The sequence below is a fragment of the Populus alba genome, chromosome 4, assembly GCF_005239225.2.
Source record: "Populus alba chromosome 4, ASM523922v2, whole genome shotgun sequence".
NCBI classification, from domain to species: domain Eukaryota; kingdom Viridiplantae; phylum Streptophyta; class Magnoliopsida; order Malpighiales; family Salicaceae; genus Populus; species Populus alba.
In genome coordinates, this window is record NC_133287.1 from 17167704 (window position 1) to 17185313 (window position 17610).

At 35.8% G+C, this 17610-nt stretch overlaps 2 protein-coding genes and 1 pseudogene across 2 annotated transcripts in view; 1 reads left to right on the top strand and 2 right to left on the bottom strand.

Annotated features, from left to right (window-relative positions):
- Positions 1-7105, bottom strand: part of LOC118039722 (SUMO-activating enzyme subunit 2) — a 26689-nt gene extending 19584 nt beyond the window's left edge. The window contains exon 1 of the mRNA XM_035046502.2: positions 7100-7105. The gene's annotated coding sequence lies outside the window, so the exon portion shown is untranslated. The remainder of the gene's footprint in view (positions 1-7099) is intronic.
- On the top strand, positions 735-9558 carry LOC118039798 (protein CHROMATIN REMODELING 35-like; annotated as a pseudogene).
- Positions 9559-9758: 200 nt separating this feature from the next.
- LOC118039721 (BEL1-like homeodomain protein 6) lies at positions 9759-15792 on the bottom strand. The gene is made up of 5 exons (XM_035046501.2): positions 14976-15792; positions 13107-14057; positions 11506-11885; positions 11331-11391; positions 9759-10754 (listed from the first exon to the last, which is right to left on the bottom strand). The coding sequence occupies exons 2-5, from the start codon at positions 13992-13994 to the stop codon at positions 10053-10055; spliced, it is 2031 nt and encodes a 676-aa protein (XP_034902392.1). The 5' UTR covers positions 13995-14057; positions 14976-15792; the 3' UTR covers positions 9759-10052.
- Between the last annotated feature and the right edge of the window lie 1818 nt (positions 15793-17610).

The window sequence follows — 17610 nt, forward strand, 5'->3', positions numbered from 1 at the left end:
ATTCACATATTACAAATTTAAAATAAATGAACAAAAATTACATTAAAACTTTAAAATTTACAAAATGATCCCTCAAAACTCCCGAATTTGCACGGAAGGACTTTCTGGGTATGCATGAACAGTGACGGCGCGTGGAACCACACACCACCGCCACTGGCGGCGCGTGGGTTCATGCGCCGTCGTGAAGAAACTTGGGAACAGCAGATCCCGAAGGGCTTGTTCTTCTCTGTCTTCGCCGGCATGACCTGCAACAATCAAAGGCGCACATAACAGTTGATTTTACTTTGTTTTTTTCTTTTAGATCAGTTTCGTTTTTTCTTTTTTAGATCTGCAATCAAATCCTTCTATTCCTGGTGGCTAGTCCTTCCTTCTTCAGATGGTGGCTCTGTCGGAGGCGGGAGCGTTGGAAATCGGAGCCACGAGCGGTGGTGGCTGCTGATCTGTGGACGGCGCTGCTGTGGCTGGTCTGTTGGTACTGTTGAAGCTGGGTCGGTCGAGAGAGGGGAGGACGCTGGAGGTGGCTGAGAAACCAGAGGACGAAGGAGCGGCGCTGCTGTAGTGGACGGTGCTGCTTCGCCGTTGCTGTTGAGGGAGGAGAAGGCTGGTCTCCGTCCGGTTCGCCTTTTGCTCCTGCAACTGAGAAGGTAAAGGGGCTGTTGTGGTCCAAAGGCTAAAGGAAAATGGGGGAAAGAGGAGTGAAATTAAGGGCTGTGTCGATGGCTCTGTGTTGATGAATGGTGGCGGCTTCTTCGTGGGCTGAGTTTGGCTGGCGAGAAGAAGGAGAACCGTGGGGAGCTCCAGTGAAGAAGAAGAAGAGAAAAGCTGAAGAGGGCGGTCCGGTGAGGAGAAACAATTCAAACCCCGGGGAGGTGGCTGTGCTTGGTTTTTTTAAAGAGAGGAGGGGCTGCAGCGTTTTCTTCTTCTTTGTTTTTTTTGTGATATTTAACTAATGAGTATAGGGAGACGTGAAAAAAAAAAAATACTTTTATTCATTGATGTACAGTAAGCGTGAATGTACAGTAAGAGTGAACAGTAGATGTACAGTAGATGTGCAGTGAACGTGTACAGTAAGCGTGGGAAAGCTACAGTGTTTCCCCACGCGTTTTAGAGTTCTTTAATAAATAATAATTTAAAAAACCTGATTTCAACGTCACCCAAATATTCTCTAAAAAAGTGAGGAATCCCACCAAAAAAAAGAAAAGAAAAAAAGAGCCAATCCTGCTTAAAAATCACAACGTTTCATAGGCTAAACTCTACTAAATTGTGAACTTGGTTAACTTCAGCTCATGAATCGTTACCTACTACTATTTAAGCTTTAAAATACATCATCTTGACAACAAGAATAGCAAAGGTCTGTGATCCTATTGCTGATTTACCTCCTTAGTTGTGGGTCTATATCTTTTTCTTCTTCTTGTTCAGGCTACTCTTGTCCTCTCACCCCGTGTACCAGTAATCATCAGCAAGCTCTGTCCAGCTAGTACCCCTTCCCTTTTCAATCAAAAGCAGACCACCACATTGAAAATGTGAGAGTGAAAGGGAATCACTTTCGACTACCCTTCAGTCCCTCTTAAACATGGTCACGGTGATGTAAATTTATCATATGCACCGCACCCATGGTTCATGCTCATCAATTCTTACTTGTAGCTTCTTTTTGTTACAAAAAAATGGAGGTGGGTTTGTTGTTGCTTTTTTCTCAAGGATTAAAGGTTTATTGCAATGGAAATTTATGTTTTCGAAGAGCGGATTTCATTTCTTTTCTCCGAAGCTGATTGAAGAGGAACCTTTTAACTTTTTCTAATTTCTCAAATCAGAGAAACTTCAAGAACTCTTTTTTTCCCCCCTCCAAAAACAGGAAAAAAAAATATGGATCGAACCTTTCTTTTGTTGCTAACAAGTCGAGGGGTTTTCTTGTTTTTTCTTTTTTCTTTTTTACTTTCAGCGTGATTGAGAGTTTAGACTTGCTAGTGTCAATTCCAAAGACTACGGATAAGGATAACTTGAACTTGTTAAGTAATTACTGAAAGAGACCTGAAAGCGGTCAATTTATGCTCTCTTTTTGGTTTTTAACGTTCAGAATGAGCAGAACAAGGTGTTTTCAGTAGTGTCTGTACTGGTCAATTGCTTTAATTTTGTCTGCAATTCCGATTGCTCATTTAAGGTTTCTTCATAACATCAAATTGGTAGCAGGAGGATATCCTGAAGTACACGAAAGAAGGAAAATTATGTCCGAAGGAGAGGAGAGATGCGGGATAAAAGAGATTTGAAGCCAGAAAAGAAAGAAAAGAAGAAGCTAAGAAGAGGAAGCCAACGACAGATAAAAGGACGCTGAAGAAGAGAAGAATGGGGGTTGTAAAAGTCTCCAACTCTTAAATTTTATTCAATTCAACAAAACTTATTAACATTTAGATAAAAAAGATTAACATACAAATATTAAGATTGTAACCAGAATAAAGTTTATAACTTACTAAATAAAATATCTAATAATAACTAAATTAAACCCATTAAACAAATTTAAATAAAATCCAATAAATAAGGGTTGAGTTATCCCTTGTCACCACAGATCATACAAACATGTGAAACATGTCTCGGGCCTAATATCCCCATCAACTCTCCCGGGGTTGGAAAAAACTTGACCCCATCAAGTATTATTCAAAACTGCTCCAATAATGCTCCCAAAGTAAGGATCAAGCTACTATGATGTCTCTTTAATAATTTTAGTATAGTATGAATATAGTCGTCTAGCTTATATACTAAGATTCATTGAAGTTCAACATCCCTAGTAAAAGCAACTTGTGCATTCAAAGTAGAATTAATGTGTTTCTTTTGTGCCAAAGATAAAGATAATGGGGCAAGGATTTCAAAGGGATCATTAGAGATAAACTGTTGTGTTTTATATATAACAAGGTATTTCATGTCAAAAGTAAAGATAATATCAAAGTTTAGTGACAATTTAATAACATAACTATTTGATTCAATCATTTGCAACACTTTGAATGATCTAGCACTATTCACTTGCAATTTATGATTGGTTTTCAAATGACATCGTTTAGGTCTAATCTGTAACGAAATAATCTCTAACATTAAACACATCATGATACTTATGTAAATCAGCTTAAAATTTATATTAATCATTACTTGCTTGAATTTGTTTTGTGATTTCAACATTAATAATCTCCAAATATTATTGATCATTTATTACTTGTTTTCAAATCACATCATTCAGGTCTAATATATCATGAAATAATCTTCAACATTAAGTAAATCATGATACTTATGTAAATTAGCTCAAATTTTGTATTAATCATTATTTGTTTGAATTTGTTTTATGATCTCAACATACAAGTAATAAACTCTACACATAAAAAACTCAGTTAAATCAAATATTCAGATATTTTAGAGTGAGGAGACATAGAAAGAAAATCTACAAGCTTCTTAGGTTTGTAACTATGAACATACATGACTGGTGGTGTGAAGTAGAACAAACACTATTTAAAGCTTTAGTAGATATAATTTACACATAACCTAGTAAATTAGGATTTTCTTCACCTTTCTCGTCACATGTCATGGGTAAGGGATCAAGAAGCTCAACATGTTGCTCTAACCTATAATGTGCTGGACATCAAGCATAGTGGATGAGGAATCAATAAGCTTGGAAGGCTACTTAAAATCTATGACAAGCTGGGTGTCAAGTATAGTGGTCAAGGAATTAGGGAAATCATAATGAAAATTATCTTGAAACTCTCTCGTCATTACAGTTACCTCTTCAAGCAACTTTACTAGAGAGTCTTCAAAAGCTCCTACAACTAAATGAGACACAATTGACTCATTTACAACTAAAGAGTTATTAACCATATTATAAGACACAACTAAATGAGTCAGAACCTTATTGTTAAACTCTTTTGGACCTATTATATTAATTATATTTACTTTCTTAGGTTGTTCCGCTAAAAAGTTTATTGAAATTTCTTTTACAACTAAACCAAACATAATAGGTTATTCCTTAACCTCATTTTCAAACTCCTCTTAACTCATTGTATTAAGTCCTTGTTCATTCACATTGTCCTTTTTCTTGTTCTTATTGCTAAGTATTAGTGGTAATCCAATGAGTTTGATCTTTCTACCTATATAAAAAAAAAGAACATGAATTTGATCGACTAGAAATGATAATGTCTAAATCATATATCCATAACCTACCCAAAATGATATGTAAACCCCTAGGTAATATCCTTGATAATAATAAAAGTCAATATTAAGAAAAATAGGGGAAATGATAAATTAAATTATAAGAATGATAATAGATTTGATAATTTGAAATAAAATTTTTTGTGTAGGTGTTAAAAATAAATAATAATAATAAATAAATACAAAAATGCTAATAAATTTTTAATAGAAGTGAATTACACAGAATTGAAAGTACAAGTGTGTAACTTAGTGAGATTCAAAATAGCTTAGGTAAAATTTAGTATAAATAGGTGTCAAGATTTAAGAAATTTTAAATGAAAATCATAAAAGTTATTATTAAAAGACATAGAAGGAATTTGTAAAAAGATTATGTATATATGTGTGTGCGTGCAGGAAAGAATATAGAAAAAGAAAAAAGAAAACTTGATTTTTTTCAAAAAGAAAATGAGAAGCATTAGGCTAAGAGAAGGGAAAAATCAAAGCTATGGAAAATTACTCAATTTAAAGTGTTAAGGCTTTGACTATTGCTTGGTCAGGTTCTCTAACACTTTTAAATAAGATTTTTGAAGAATTCATGCTTTAAATTGATTGAAGTTTGTGAAATTAAAATTAGGGTTCTTGATAAATTTTAGAGAAAGTTGAAATTGATTGTGAAATTGTATTAAGATTATTGAAGTGAGTAGAGAAAGTAAGAAATTATGGTAATTGAAGCAAAGTTTAAGATGTTCTTGAAGAAGGAATTTTTGGCCAAATAATAACAATAATAATAATAAAATTTAAGAATTTTGATAAGATGGTAAGATTGTATAGACAAGAGATGAAATTAATGTTAAAGAGTAAATAGAACATGAATTTTTTATGATTTTTTTTAGTTTAAATTTCAGCCAAGAACAAATAAAATAATATATATATATATATATATATATATATATATATATATATTTGAATGGTGAAATGAATTTTGTTAGAATATGGGAATTTGAAGAATAGGAAGAAAATTTACAAAAATAAAGAAGGAAATTTTCATGTTTCTCTTTAAATCTAATTTGTTGGCAAATGAAAGGATAAGGGGAAGGATTTCATTTATTAATTGTGTCAATATGAAAAGTAGAATAAATAAAATTAGTTAAAAGTTTGATATGAATGAATAAATTACTTGACGATTAAGCTCGAGCTGAAGTTTCCTGTTGTGATGTTGGTCTAGCAATCTCTTCTAGATCGACAAGAATATCACATCATTTTTTTTACATGTACAATATACATGGAAAGTAGAATAATGTTATTAGTTAAAGTTTGATATGAATGAATAAACTTAATTAAGGAGTGAGAAAAGAATATATATATATATATATATATATATATATATCCTTAACGTTCTTAGGTTGACCTTGAATTATTAACCTTTGCCATTGAATTATTGATCCTTGGATGTGTTTTGTTAAATATTATTTTAAAAACAAATGCATGCATAATAGGTTATCCTGAGTGCGGGGTTGTAAAGTTAACCCGAGTTAGCTTGTATTTTCATTCTAAGTTTTTTTTATTTAACTTTGGTAATTTTTGTCATTACAATAACGGGTTGGTAAAGTTAACTCGGGTTTTTTAAATTTTTTTTTTTTTAACTTTGTTTTGTTTGCTAAGTGCTTCTTAAAGTTTGATATGAATGAATAAACTTATTTTATTAATGTTCTTAGGTTAACCTTGAATTATTGACCTTTGCCATTGAATTATTGATCCTTGACGTGTTTTGTTAAATATTATTTAAAAAACAAATGAACGCATGATGGGTTATCCCAAGTGCGGGGTTGTAAAGTTAACCCAGGTTAGTTTGCATTTTCACTCTAAGTTTTTTATTATTTAACTTTGGTAATTTTTGTCAATTGCTTCTTTTGAAAGTCTAATTTTTTTATGGGTTTGTTTTTTCAATTTCATTGTTTTGCATGGAATAATTTTCCCTTGAATTTTGTTATTTTTTTTGTTTTCTTTTTATTTGGTTATTACAGTGATGGGTTAATAAAGTTAACTCGAGGTTTTTAAAAAAAAAAATTTTTATTGAATTTTGTTTTGTTTGCTAAGTGCTTCTTTAAAAAAAAATTTATCCCCATTTGATATTGCGGATTCTGAATTTATAAAATTAAATTAAGTTAACTTGAGTTTGATTTTTTAGCATTATATTTTTAGATTGTTTTTTCATCTTAGACATTAAATTATTAAATCTTGAATTATTATTTTTTTTAACGTATTGTTTCAGTTTTATATCGGGAGTGATACTTCGATAAATTTAGGGTTATCATGCTTTGAATATTAATTTTTTACCCTGAGATAATTTAGAAAGGCCGCAGCATACGGGTCACCTGTCTAGTTACAGCTAAAAACTGACGGAAAAGTAAAAACAAAAAGAAGACTCTCTCGGCCAAATCTAGATGTTGCGGATTTTCCAGCATCTGATCTGCTGTGATGGATGCTGAACTGATCGGTTGATCTTGCTGGTGGTGAAGAAGGGTCGTGGCTGTCTGTGATGAGACTGGTGGTTGAATGGGCATCTCTGGTTGAAGAGATAGATAGAAGGCTTCTTTCAAGTTGAAAGCTTGTAGCAGTGTGTTGTATAGCTCTGTATCCCAGCACTTTGTACCTTGCAGATTAACACCTGCAATTTATATTCCTAACTGTGATTCCTATATCATTTGGAGGTACTGCTCGTCTTCTATGCAGTGTTTGAGGTAGCACTTGCATATTGCTGCATAAAAGGCTTTACATCTTTGCAGTGGATTTGGAAATTCTCATTTTGTATGTCAGAATCATTGGTCATACTCGATCAAGTTTTTCAACTGTCTTAGATTGCCTCCTGTTGTAATTTAATAAAAGAGATTCTTCTTTCGATGGGATTTTGCTGCAAATCCCTCTACCAATGAACACGTGAAGAAGGAAGGATAGTCAGGAATGTGATCATTCCTTTTTCATGAGGGATGATAATGGTTATGTTTGTCGCATTTGTGGAATTATTCATAGGAGCATTTGTGGAATTATGTTAGTCGCATTTGACAGGATCTTATGCTCGTGAGCCTAAGAATATCCAAGACAGAGAGTCTGCTGATCTTACTCCATTTGATGCTAAACTTCCTGGAAATAAGTTGATGGAGACTGAAATTTCTGTTCATCCGAAGCATAGGAAAAAAATGAAAGCCCATCAAGTGGAGGTCTTTAAGTTTCTCTGCAGCAATCTGTTGGCTGATGATCCAGGGGGCTGCATTTTAGCCCATGCTCCAGGTTCAGGGAAGACATTCATGGTCATCAGCTTTATAAAAAGCTTCCCGGCCAAGAATCCTGATGGCAGACCACTAGTCGTAATGCCTAAAGGAATCTTAGCTACCTGGAAGAAGGAATTTGCGACATGGCAAGCTGAGGATATTCCGTTAATTGATTTTTACTCATCAAAAGCAGATAAACGGTCTCAGCAACTGGATGTTTTGGAACAATGGGTAAAACAAAGGAGCATCTTGTTTTTAGGTTATAAGCAGTTCTCCGTCACAGTTTCTGACAATGTGAGCAACAAGGTGGCTGCTGACTGCAAAGATGTACTGCTAAAGGTCCCCACCTTGCTTATTCTTGATGATGGTCATCTTCCAAGAAATGAGGAAATTGAGGTTCTTCAATGTCTTGTGCAAGTTCAAACCCCTCTGAAAGTGATACTTTCAGGAAAACTATACCAAAATCATGTCAAATAGGTATTCAACATTCTGAACCTTGTTCGGCCGAAGTTTCTGAAGTTTAAAACTTGCAGAGAAATTGTTAATCGCATCATGATCAGAGTGCAGATACCAAAAATGAGGAGTCATACTGGTACAGATTCAGCTTTCTTTGACTTGGTAGAGTACACACTACAGAATGATGAAGATCTCAGAACAAGAAAGGCTGTCATACAAAATCTCCGTGAGATGACCTGCAAAAGTCCTCCATTTCTATAAACGAGATTTCCTTGATGAGCTACCCGGGCTTGTTGATTTCACTGTTGTGCTAAATCTCAGTGCAAGACAGAAAAATGAAGTTCTGAGGTTAAGGAAGTTGAGTAAATTCAAGCAAACTTCTGTAGGAAGTGCTCTGTATATGCACCCAAAGCTAAAATGCTTTTTAGAGAAATATCCAGCAAGTGGAGAAAGAGGTTTAGCTGGTGATGATGTAAGGATAGATACAGTTCTGGATGAGTTGGGCTTGGAGCAAAACCGAAGTTTTTTCTCAATTTACTGGGCCTCTGTGAGTCAACTGGTGAGAAGCTACTGGTTTTCAGTCAGTATATCATGCCTCTGAGACTTTTGGAGAGATTGTCGGCAAAGATAAAGGGCTGAAGTCCTGGAAAAGAGCTCTTTATAATTAAAGGTGGCTCAAATGCGGGGAACATGGAGCGCTTTAATGGTTCCCCAGATGCCAAGGTCTTCTTTGGATCAATCAAAGCATGCGGAGAAGGAATCTCCTTGGTTGGTGCATCACGAATTATAATATCAGATGTTCATCCCAAACCACCAGTAACCCGTCAAGCAATAGGGCGTGCATTCCGGCCAGGTCGGGAGAAGAAAGTTTATGCGTATAGATTGGTAACTTCAGATTCACCTGAGGAGCAAGACTGTTTATCATGCTGCAAAAAGGAGTTGACTTCGTAAATGTGGTTTGAGTGGATTGACTACTTTGGAGATCAAGAGTTTGAAGCAAAGACTGTCGATGTGAATGAGTGTGACGATGTGTTCTTCGAGAGTCCAGGGCTCAGGGAAGATTTGAAGATTTTGTACAAAAATTCAGTGTATTTATATTCTCTTCATCAAGATTCATCATATTACAACACTTCATTTTGTACCAATATTGATGCATGCAATAATAGTTTCAGGTAAGTTCTTGGCGAGGGACGCAAAAACCACAGGTATAGATGTAAACAGCTCATTTTCCATCTCACACATTCAAGTTCCTTCCTTGAGAGTTCAATTACCAATCCTCATTCTACCTAGGAAACTAATGTGGAGAGTGGGAAACATGGTGAGTTGGTGGAAGACGCAGTAGATTTGATTACCATCAACTCACCGTGGCTCAGAATGGTCTGCCTTCTTTGCACATTAGTTTCCTTGAACGACAGAGGACTGGTAATTGAACTCCCTAGTAAAGAAACTTGATGTCCGAGGTGGAAATTATTTTTCTGACTGATTCCGGCCGGTCTTATTCTGTTCCAAGAAGCTGTAAAACAGTACGGTAGAGCCAGGATCTTTAACTTGTATATTTTGCTCACTGAAACCTGTAGTGCCGCGGCTAGTTACTTTCTCTTTGCTGTTGCTATACCAACCAAGTTTATGGGAACACCTATTTTGAATAGAAAAAAGTCAAGAATATTCTGGATTTTCGCGGGGCGAGGTGATGAATTTGTTGCTTTATGAATATATTGCACTCTTGGCAGTTGAAACTTGGCAATGGCACCAAGGAAATGAAGGAATTTCCTTGATCAGATTTGCTTGTGTGTGCGTACTGATAGTTTAAAGATGTTTCCAAACCATGGAACAATCTCAGAATTGTATTAATAGTTGTAGTTCGTTACCAAATTCAGAACAACCAGCCATTTCCTAACTCTTTATTCAAACCAGAACTTTCTTTTCCAAGACGAAATTTGCCACTAATTATACATTTTCCTTCCACATATTAGACAAAAAAAATAAGCATCTTTACAATATGCTAACCTGCCAACCAATTCTTTTGATATGCTACGACAGCTCTGTTATACACAACCTTCCTTTCACCATATGAAAGTGAGATGAATGCTCCTACTGGAACAAAGTGTGGCTGCTACTGTTTCAAAAGTGATATATTCACCCCATGTAAATCCTCAACCAATTATTTCAAGCTACGAAATCATGAAATACGTGGGAGGAACTGAACCTGTGCTGCCTGTTCCCAGGATTTAAGCACTCAAAATCTGTGGCCCCAGCCCCCACCGAAGATGCTGCGTTGTAGATATCATCATCCCCTCTCATCGAAACAAAACCATGATGAGTTGTGCCTGACATTGGAAGGTTGCCACCCTCGCAGTGCTGCAAACCCAATGTAAGAGACACCCCACTTCCATTTCCAAATCTTCCCACCTCAGACATTTGGTATGCAGCGGCAGCAGCTGCCATAAACCTATCGCCACCCCCCTCAGAGTGAGCCATAGCATCAGAGAAGAGACCACAGTCATCCATACTAGGCCTTTGGTCCTCCCTCAGCTTTAGCAAGCCATACTCAGTAAAAGCCTCACCACGTGTGCCATTTTGGAAGTTGCTTCTTGTAGTTGATCCTGCCATTTCCATATCAGGAACATGGTCAGATTTGGGATCCATCAACTGTCCTGCACTGCATCTTTCAGTGGCTGTGGAACTAGCACTTTGTTGGAATTCTTCCCCTCTGTCTTCAGAGGTTCCCATATCACCTTTTGTTGCTTTGGCTGCATTTTCAGAAGAAGAATTAGAGTCCATCTCTGCATCACCAAGCTCTTCTTTGTACATCTCTTCAACCATGGGCTTCCAGAGACGCACTCGTGCATTAATGAACCAGTTTGATACCTGAGCAAGGCAAATGAAGTGTCAAGAAACAGGTGGCACATATTGATCGAAGGCAAGTTGATCAGCAAGAAGTTTTAGTATATTCAACAACTCAATAACAGTTTCAGTAATTAACAACTAATTTAGAGATATAGCTCATATTGGAAAGATAGGTATAGAGAGGACTGGTTCCCCAAATGATTTTGTTAGCAACTCAAAATCTTCCCCACCAGTCTATTTCTTTAAGTATATGCGAAATTGGTCTATATCTTTAGAAGAAGATGTCGGCAAACAGTCTAGTTACTTTTGAATCCAACAAAATGAGAGTACATGCTGTTTTCTCACTTCTCCACCTTCACCATACTTAACAAGACCCACTCTCTCTCAACATCTCCCCATTTTCCACATCCATAGCCTTTAGGTTTCAGCAACATTTAAATTGCAGGACCCAAAACGCTACCAAAAGGAGGTGTTCTATTTTGACTCTTGTTTGTTTTTTCAGAGAGACCTGTGTATTTCAGCTCTCTTTGATAAAGACTCGCAAGTCTGACTGAAGACTAATTTCTAGATGAAAAACAAGTTTTAGTTAGTTTTTACCTGACTTCTAGTCAAGCCTGTCTGCCTTGCCAGCATGATCTTATCAGAATCCTTTGGATAACTGGTGAGCAACAAAAAGACAATTAACTATGGTTGAAGTGGTAATGTTTTCCAAAAGAACAGGAAAAGGTATGGAACCATGAAAAGAAGAGAAAAAACTAGTTAGTGGATTTACGGGTGGAGAAAATGCTCAAACAGCCAAGCACGAAGAATTGAAACAGAGCTTTCAGGCAGACCCCTTTGTGGCCTCCACGCATGCTGTTGCATCATACCAAGTTGATGAAGAGCCCTCTGCTGTCTAAGGTGCTGGTCCACATACCGGAGTCGTGTAATTCCAACTCCTTTACTGTTTTCTGAAGTTTCTTGTTCCCCGAGGCTTTTACGGGTTGCATGAATTTGGCCAGTTATTGCATCACGCAAGCACCGAAAGTGACGGGAAATCGTCTGGAGGGCAAGCGCTGTGTATGGTTTAGCTGCTCCACATCCTGATATCACATCAAATGAGGACACCACAATTTGCATCTGATGATAATACTGTTTGTATCGCCTATCAACCTGTGACAACAGAATAATCGTCATCAGACCTCACAGAAAAAGAAGTTGGAGCAATAGTATGAATATAATCACAACCAAGGTTTGTACAATAATCACATAGACTGACAATGAAATCATTTACATGCATGTGGAACCGACCCCAATGCTGGAACTTGCAGCCTTATGGTAGCAAGTCCAAGACTTTTACCATTAGACTGAGAAGTGGCACTAAAAACGATACAACTTCTTCTATCGCACAACAAAAGACATACAAAAAGACATGGTGAGGTAGTCTGTAAAACTACATTGAAACTTGATACCTCCACAACTTTTTTAAGGTGATACTATGATTATATACAGTGCCAAAAGGCACGGCACAGAAGGTTGGGATCTCTACCAAATATGGTTCTTTTGAATGTTAACTAAAATCTGAAGAATAGCAGTCTTAGAGCACAAGCATCAATCCCAAATGTTCTTGGAAGATGAGGAAAATTCTATGTCAGACACAAGGCTTTAATGCAGACTGAATTGTAATGTTATTAAATATTATGAACAATAATCGCCACCATAAGAAAATTAATGCCCAAGGCTCTCCAGAAACTTCTGTTATGAAGCTCAGTAAAAGCTCTTTACTAATTCTACTTCATGTGGGTTTCCGCAAGAGTAAAAAGCAAAAGTTGTAACACTATGATCTTCCTAAAACTGCCCATGGAACACCTTGAGGATTATACTGTAGTATGAACAATTACATTCATTGAAGCCTCTGGCTGGAACCCACAATTATCAAAAGCAAAGATTGTCCCAGTGTGAAAACTCGTAACTATCAAACCAGAGTGTTATTGTACTATCATTCTTAAGAATCTCAGAGACATCTGCAGAATCGTTGCTTCAGTTACTAGTAGTATCCCTTCTAGATATTAGCAAATAACAGGTTAAATAGCCAAACAAGATCCTCAAGTTCTTTTATTTGAATCAGTACATTGCCTCCAAAACACAGAAAAATAGAAAAAGTCTGCAATCATCGAATTAACAAAATGAAAATGTTCAAAGGACTTGTATCTCTGCTACCAGTATCATGCAACAAGTTGGCACAGGTAGATAGATGGTTTCAGAGAAAAATGAAAACAAGAATTTAACAAAAAAAAAAAAAATTATAGTGATCAGTCAAGGTACTGGACAAGGAGAAGAAAGAAAATGATTCTTCAGGACGAGGCTAAGGGAAACAATAATGTTTGGTGTTACCTCGTCTAGCATGGATAAAAGCTTTGTCAACTTGTTCTGTAATTCTTGTCTTTCAGCATGTGAAAGCTCACTTGGGGAGTTGGTGGATTCTTGAAGGTTTGAAGCACCATTCTTTGATCCACTATCACCATCCTTTGCACTGTTCAGTCCATGTTCACTTGTGGTCTGGTTTTTCTCTTTATCAGGTTGCTTTAGCGCTTTTCGAACATTGACAACTTCATCAAGTAGTTGTTGTGCTGCCTTCAGGTACTTGGAATTGGGAATTGTTCTTGCAATGCTGTTCATTCCATACGGAGATAAATCACCTTTATTCACATCGTGATTACCTCCAGAAAAACCAGGTGTCAAATATTCGATATTTCTTGACTGGTCATCCCTGGAAGAGCCATTCCTGCCACCACCGTCACCTGTAATTGAAGAATTAGGACTCAAGAACGAAGTAAGGCCTGGATTGGTATTCCGGTAGGAAATCGAGGGCATTTGAATTCCAGATTGGATTTGGGTGCCAAGACTGAGAGATAAACCCTGGCCCTGCATGCTCTGTGCCCCATGAAGAACGCTGGAAGCACCACTCACTGAATGCAAGACTAGCATCTCATTTCTACCATCCCTCCATGCACCAAAACCATGCTCCCCTAGTCGTGATCCACCCAGATTTGACAGGATTTCTTGTTGCTGTGGGGTTGAATCAGAATTCTCCACAGACTGAAACTCAATATAGTTGTTTTGCTGGTGAGAATTTCCAGCCAAATTGTCCGAGTACGATCCAGAATTCATGTACATCATCATATTGCCAGGAAGAACTGGCGCCTCCGGATATGAACCAGGCAGATATACCATTGCAGCACCATCTCTTTGATTATTTGAACTAGTATAATAGGTAGCCATATGTATTAACCTTGAGACTTTCCTGCCTGGTTATGCAAGTTCAATCACATACCGCCCAGGGAACTGAAATGAACATAGAAAACGAGCTTCCATTACCATCAACTGTAACAAATATACTTAATACCAGGAGGGTGCCTAACCACTCTTATCATTAGAGTTGGAATTCCAAATTCGCAATTTTGTGTTCACACGTAGATATTGCACCCACAGTTAAGTAATAAAAAACGAGAATAAAAAATTACAGGAGAAATTGACCAATACAACAAGGGAAAGAAATAATCCACAGGAAGAATACACTTTAAGCTGAAATGAAATCCACAGTATTTCAGTATCATGAGCTAAAAGGGAAGCTTACAAGTTCTTGGCTACGATAATCAACAGTTAACACCACAGGTGGTTTGGACATAAAGAACAAAAGAATCAAAAATCAAAAGATCCTTGTATGCAAAAAACCAAAGCTTTTTAAGGGGTTTGACAGTTTCAAAGAGATAAAAAAAGAAAATGGATGCAAACAATAGCAGTTAGTGAATTCTAGAACCGAAATGATTAAAAAAACCTCTTTGAATCGATCCAGTATAGACGTACTGAAGAAACAACAAAATCCATAACCTAAATCCAAAAATTCCCCTAAAACAAAAAAAAAAATTCTGAATTTTTCAAAGTTTACAGACATTTAAAACCCAGGAGAATTATTTAAAAACAAAAGTTTAGATGCCCATCAAGCAAAAGAAAAGAGGGGAAAGAAAGAACATGATCCTGAGCAGGAAGCAGGACAAGACCAGTAGATATCCTATATTTTTTTAGGGAAAAAGGTCAGTAGATTATAATCATATAATCACCATCATCGTCTTCTCTATCTCCAGCAACAAAAGAGATAGCAGACAGAGACACACATGAAGGAGAAATAATAATAATAAAATACTAGTAAAGATTGAGAACAAAAAAAAAATCCAAGAAATCAATCAAGCAATAAAAAATTACCTGGAAACCAGTAACACTTGTGGGTGTTTTAGGGAACAGAAAATCTCAAAGACAGCTTGATCTGCTGATACACAAATCTGATGATCCCAATACAACAAAACAACAGCAGCACAACCCTTCACTTTTCATTACACAGACCTATGTGTGTACGCATAATACATACACATACACGCCATGAGAAGAAAAGCTTCAATTTTTTTTTCTTTTTTTTTCTTTGCCTTGAAAAAGAAAAAGAAAAAGAAAAGAAGGTGCTAATAATAATAATTGAAAGCAGGAACAGCAATGAATCTTCTCACTTTTTTCATCTTTTTTCTCTCATCATATATTCTCTCTATCCATCATTCCATTAAAACCCCACGTGAGCATCTCTCTCTTTCTCTCTCTCAAAAGAAATGATTTCTTGGTGTGTATCGTTTTGTTGTCTCTTGAAATAGTTATCCCTTCGTGGAAAAAGCTTTGGCTTTTGGGGTTCTCTCTTTGCTTGATAATTCAGCTGTACAAGATGTAGTAGTAGTTGGCGCTTGACTTGTTCTTGTTGTGGCTGTTGCTTCTAGTTCTAGTTCTTGTTTGTTGTTGTAAAATCTTGAGGTTTCTTTGTTTGGCTGTTGAAGACTGAGGAGTTTGGTTAAGGAGATCAATCTCTAACTACCAGTTGGTAGACCTAAAACCCTCTCTTAAACCTCCTTAAAAAAACACCACAACCATTTCTTTCTCTTTCTAGCTACTCTCTCTCTCTAACAGCTTTCAAGCTGGCTGTCTTTCTCATCCTTAGCATGGAAGGTCTGGTTTTGCTGCAATATCCACCATATAAGCATATTCTATTCTTTTTTTAATGGTTTTTAATTTGACAACTTATTCTATTCTACATAGTTTTTATTTTTTATTTATTTATTTTAATTTGTGAGGAGCTCCATTAGGTGCCTATATCACTATATTTGTCCTCTTGTTCTTACAAATGTTGAAGATTTTGTATTGGACCCTCTCTTTTTTCTTGTATTATACTTCTTCCCCTGCAGTCTACGTTATTCCATGATCTGCCATGATAATGAAACTAGTCTAACTAGAATAAGAGAAACAACATTTGCTTGTGAATCCAACATTGCCATGTTTGTTATTAACAATTACCAGCTAGCTCTTTCAATTTAAAGAGTTTTTGCAACCCCACTCTGTGATTGAGTGCTTGCATCTTTTTACCTCTCTAATGAAACGCTCACCCCAGATGAGGAATGATGTAGTATTTTACAAGGTATTTATCCTTGCTATAAGTATATTCTAGGATAGGAGCAGGACGAAAAAGAGTCCATCGTAGTAATTTTCTATCCTTCGATTGTTTGTTAAGTAATCACCATTATCGTTTTTATCACACGGATCATCAAACGAAAGGCAAAAGGGATTATCTCAAAATTCAGAAAGGATATGCTGACAAATTATATAAATGTCTGTGTGTGCAAGCAAAAGCATTGTCTCGTGGGAACAGGCGACCAGACATAGCTCTTTCATGTCAGGGCCTCAAGAGACCTGGTTCGTTTCTGTACGCAAGACAGGTATATATATATAATAGTATTGATTGTAAAGGAGAAGAAACAGTCAATTGTTCAAGAGCTTGGTGAGTTAACGAGTGAAGATATATACTAATCAGCGTCGGTGTAGGGGGAAACAGCTTGATGTAATCCTTGACAAATGATACCAGATGGATTCAACACTTGATCATTGAAATAAGATTAAACAAACATAAGTTTGGGACAGTGTGGTGTTGCTGTCTTAATTGACAAAAAAAAAGACATTCCATATGGGATGCGGTCTGAGTGAATAGAATGAGCTCGAGATTGTGTTTTCATGGAAAAGTTCCAAAAATCCCTTCGATCTTTTCGTTTTCCTATCATCATAGGGTATTGACCGTTCCATGGTCGTAAAATAAAGGGTCATTTTCTCCTTGATGATATAAAGTTGCAGAACTAAAAGAGACTCCTCCTCTTTGGCCAATGGACCCCTGCATTTATACAAAAGTTAGGCAGTTTGGACGATGATGATGGGTCCAATGACTTGTGTTGGCAGGCAATTTCCAAAATTATTTTTCTTTTTCTTTTTTTTTCTCTCTTCTCTCTTCTTTTTTTTTTTTTTTTTTTTTTGTGTGTGTGGACCTCTTCCAGCTTTGACATATTCTATTTTATGGAAATTTGTTTAATGGTTTATGCCCTCGTAGCTAACTCAGAAGCATTTTTGAAAATGTGGTTATATAATTTTTAAATATTTTTTACAAATACATTAAATAATATATTTTTTATTTTTAAAAAAATTATTTTTAAAATCAGTACATCAAAACGATTCCAAAAACATAAAAAAAATAATTTTTAACAAAACAAAATTTAAAATTTTTTGTTTAGAAATTTCAAAAGTACTTTTGAAAAAATTTTTATTTTTTTATTTTTTTTAATTTAAATTAATTTTTTTTGATGTTTTCAAGATCATTTTAATTTGCTACTATCAAAAATAATTTTTTAAAAATAAAAAATATATATTATTTTGATGTATTTTCAAATAAAAAATATTTTAAAAAATAATTATAACCACACTTCTAAGCACATAAATAATTTAAATAAATTATATTGCCGTAGGAAATCTTTTACTTGAAATT

What these genes read in the sequence shown, in the direction of transcription:
- LOC118039721 (XM_035046501.2), bottom strand. Translation starts at nt 13,994, where the DNA reads ATGGCTACCTATTATACTAGTTCAAATAATCAAAGAGATGGTGCTGCA. An exon ending in TTTTATCCATGCTAGACGAG is followed by an intron (nt 11,886 to 13,106) that starts GTAACACCAAAC and finishes CTGTTGTCACAG; the next exon opens with GTTGATAGGCGATACAAACA. An exon ending in CAGGCTTGACTAGAAGTCAG is followed by an intron (nt 10,755 to 11,330) that starts GTAAAAACTAAC and finishes TGCCTTGCTCAG; the next exon opens with GTATCAAACTGGTTCATTAA.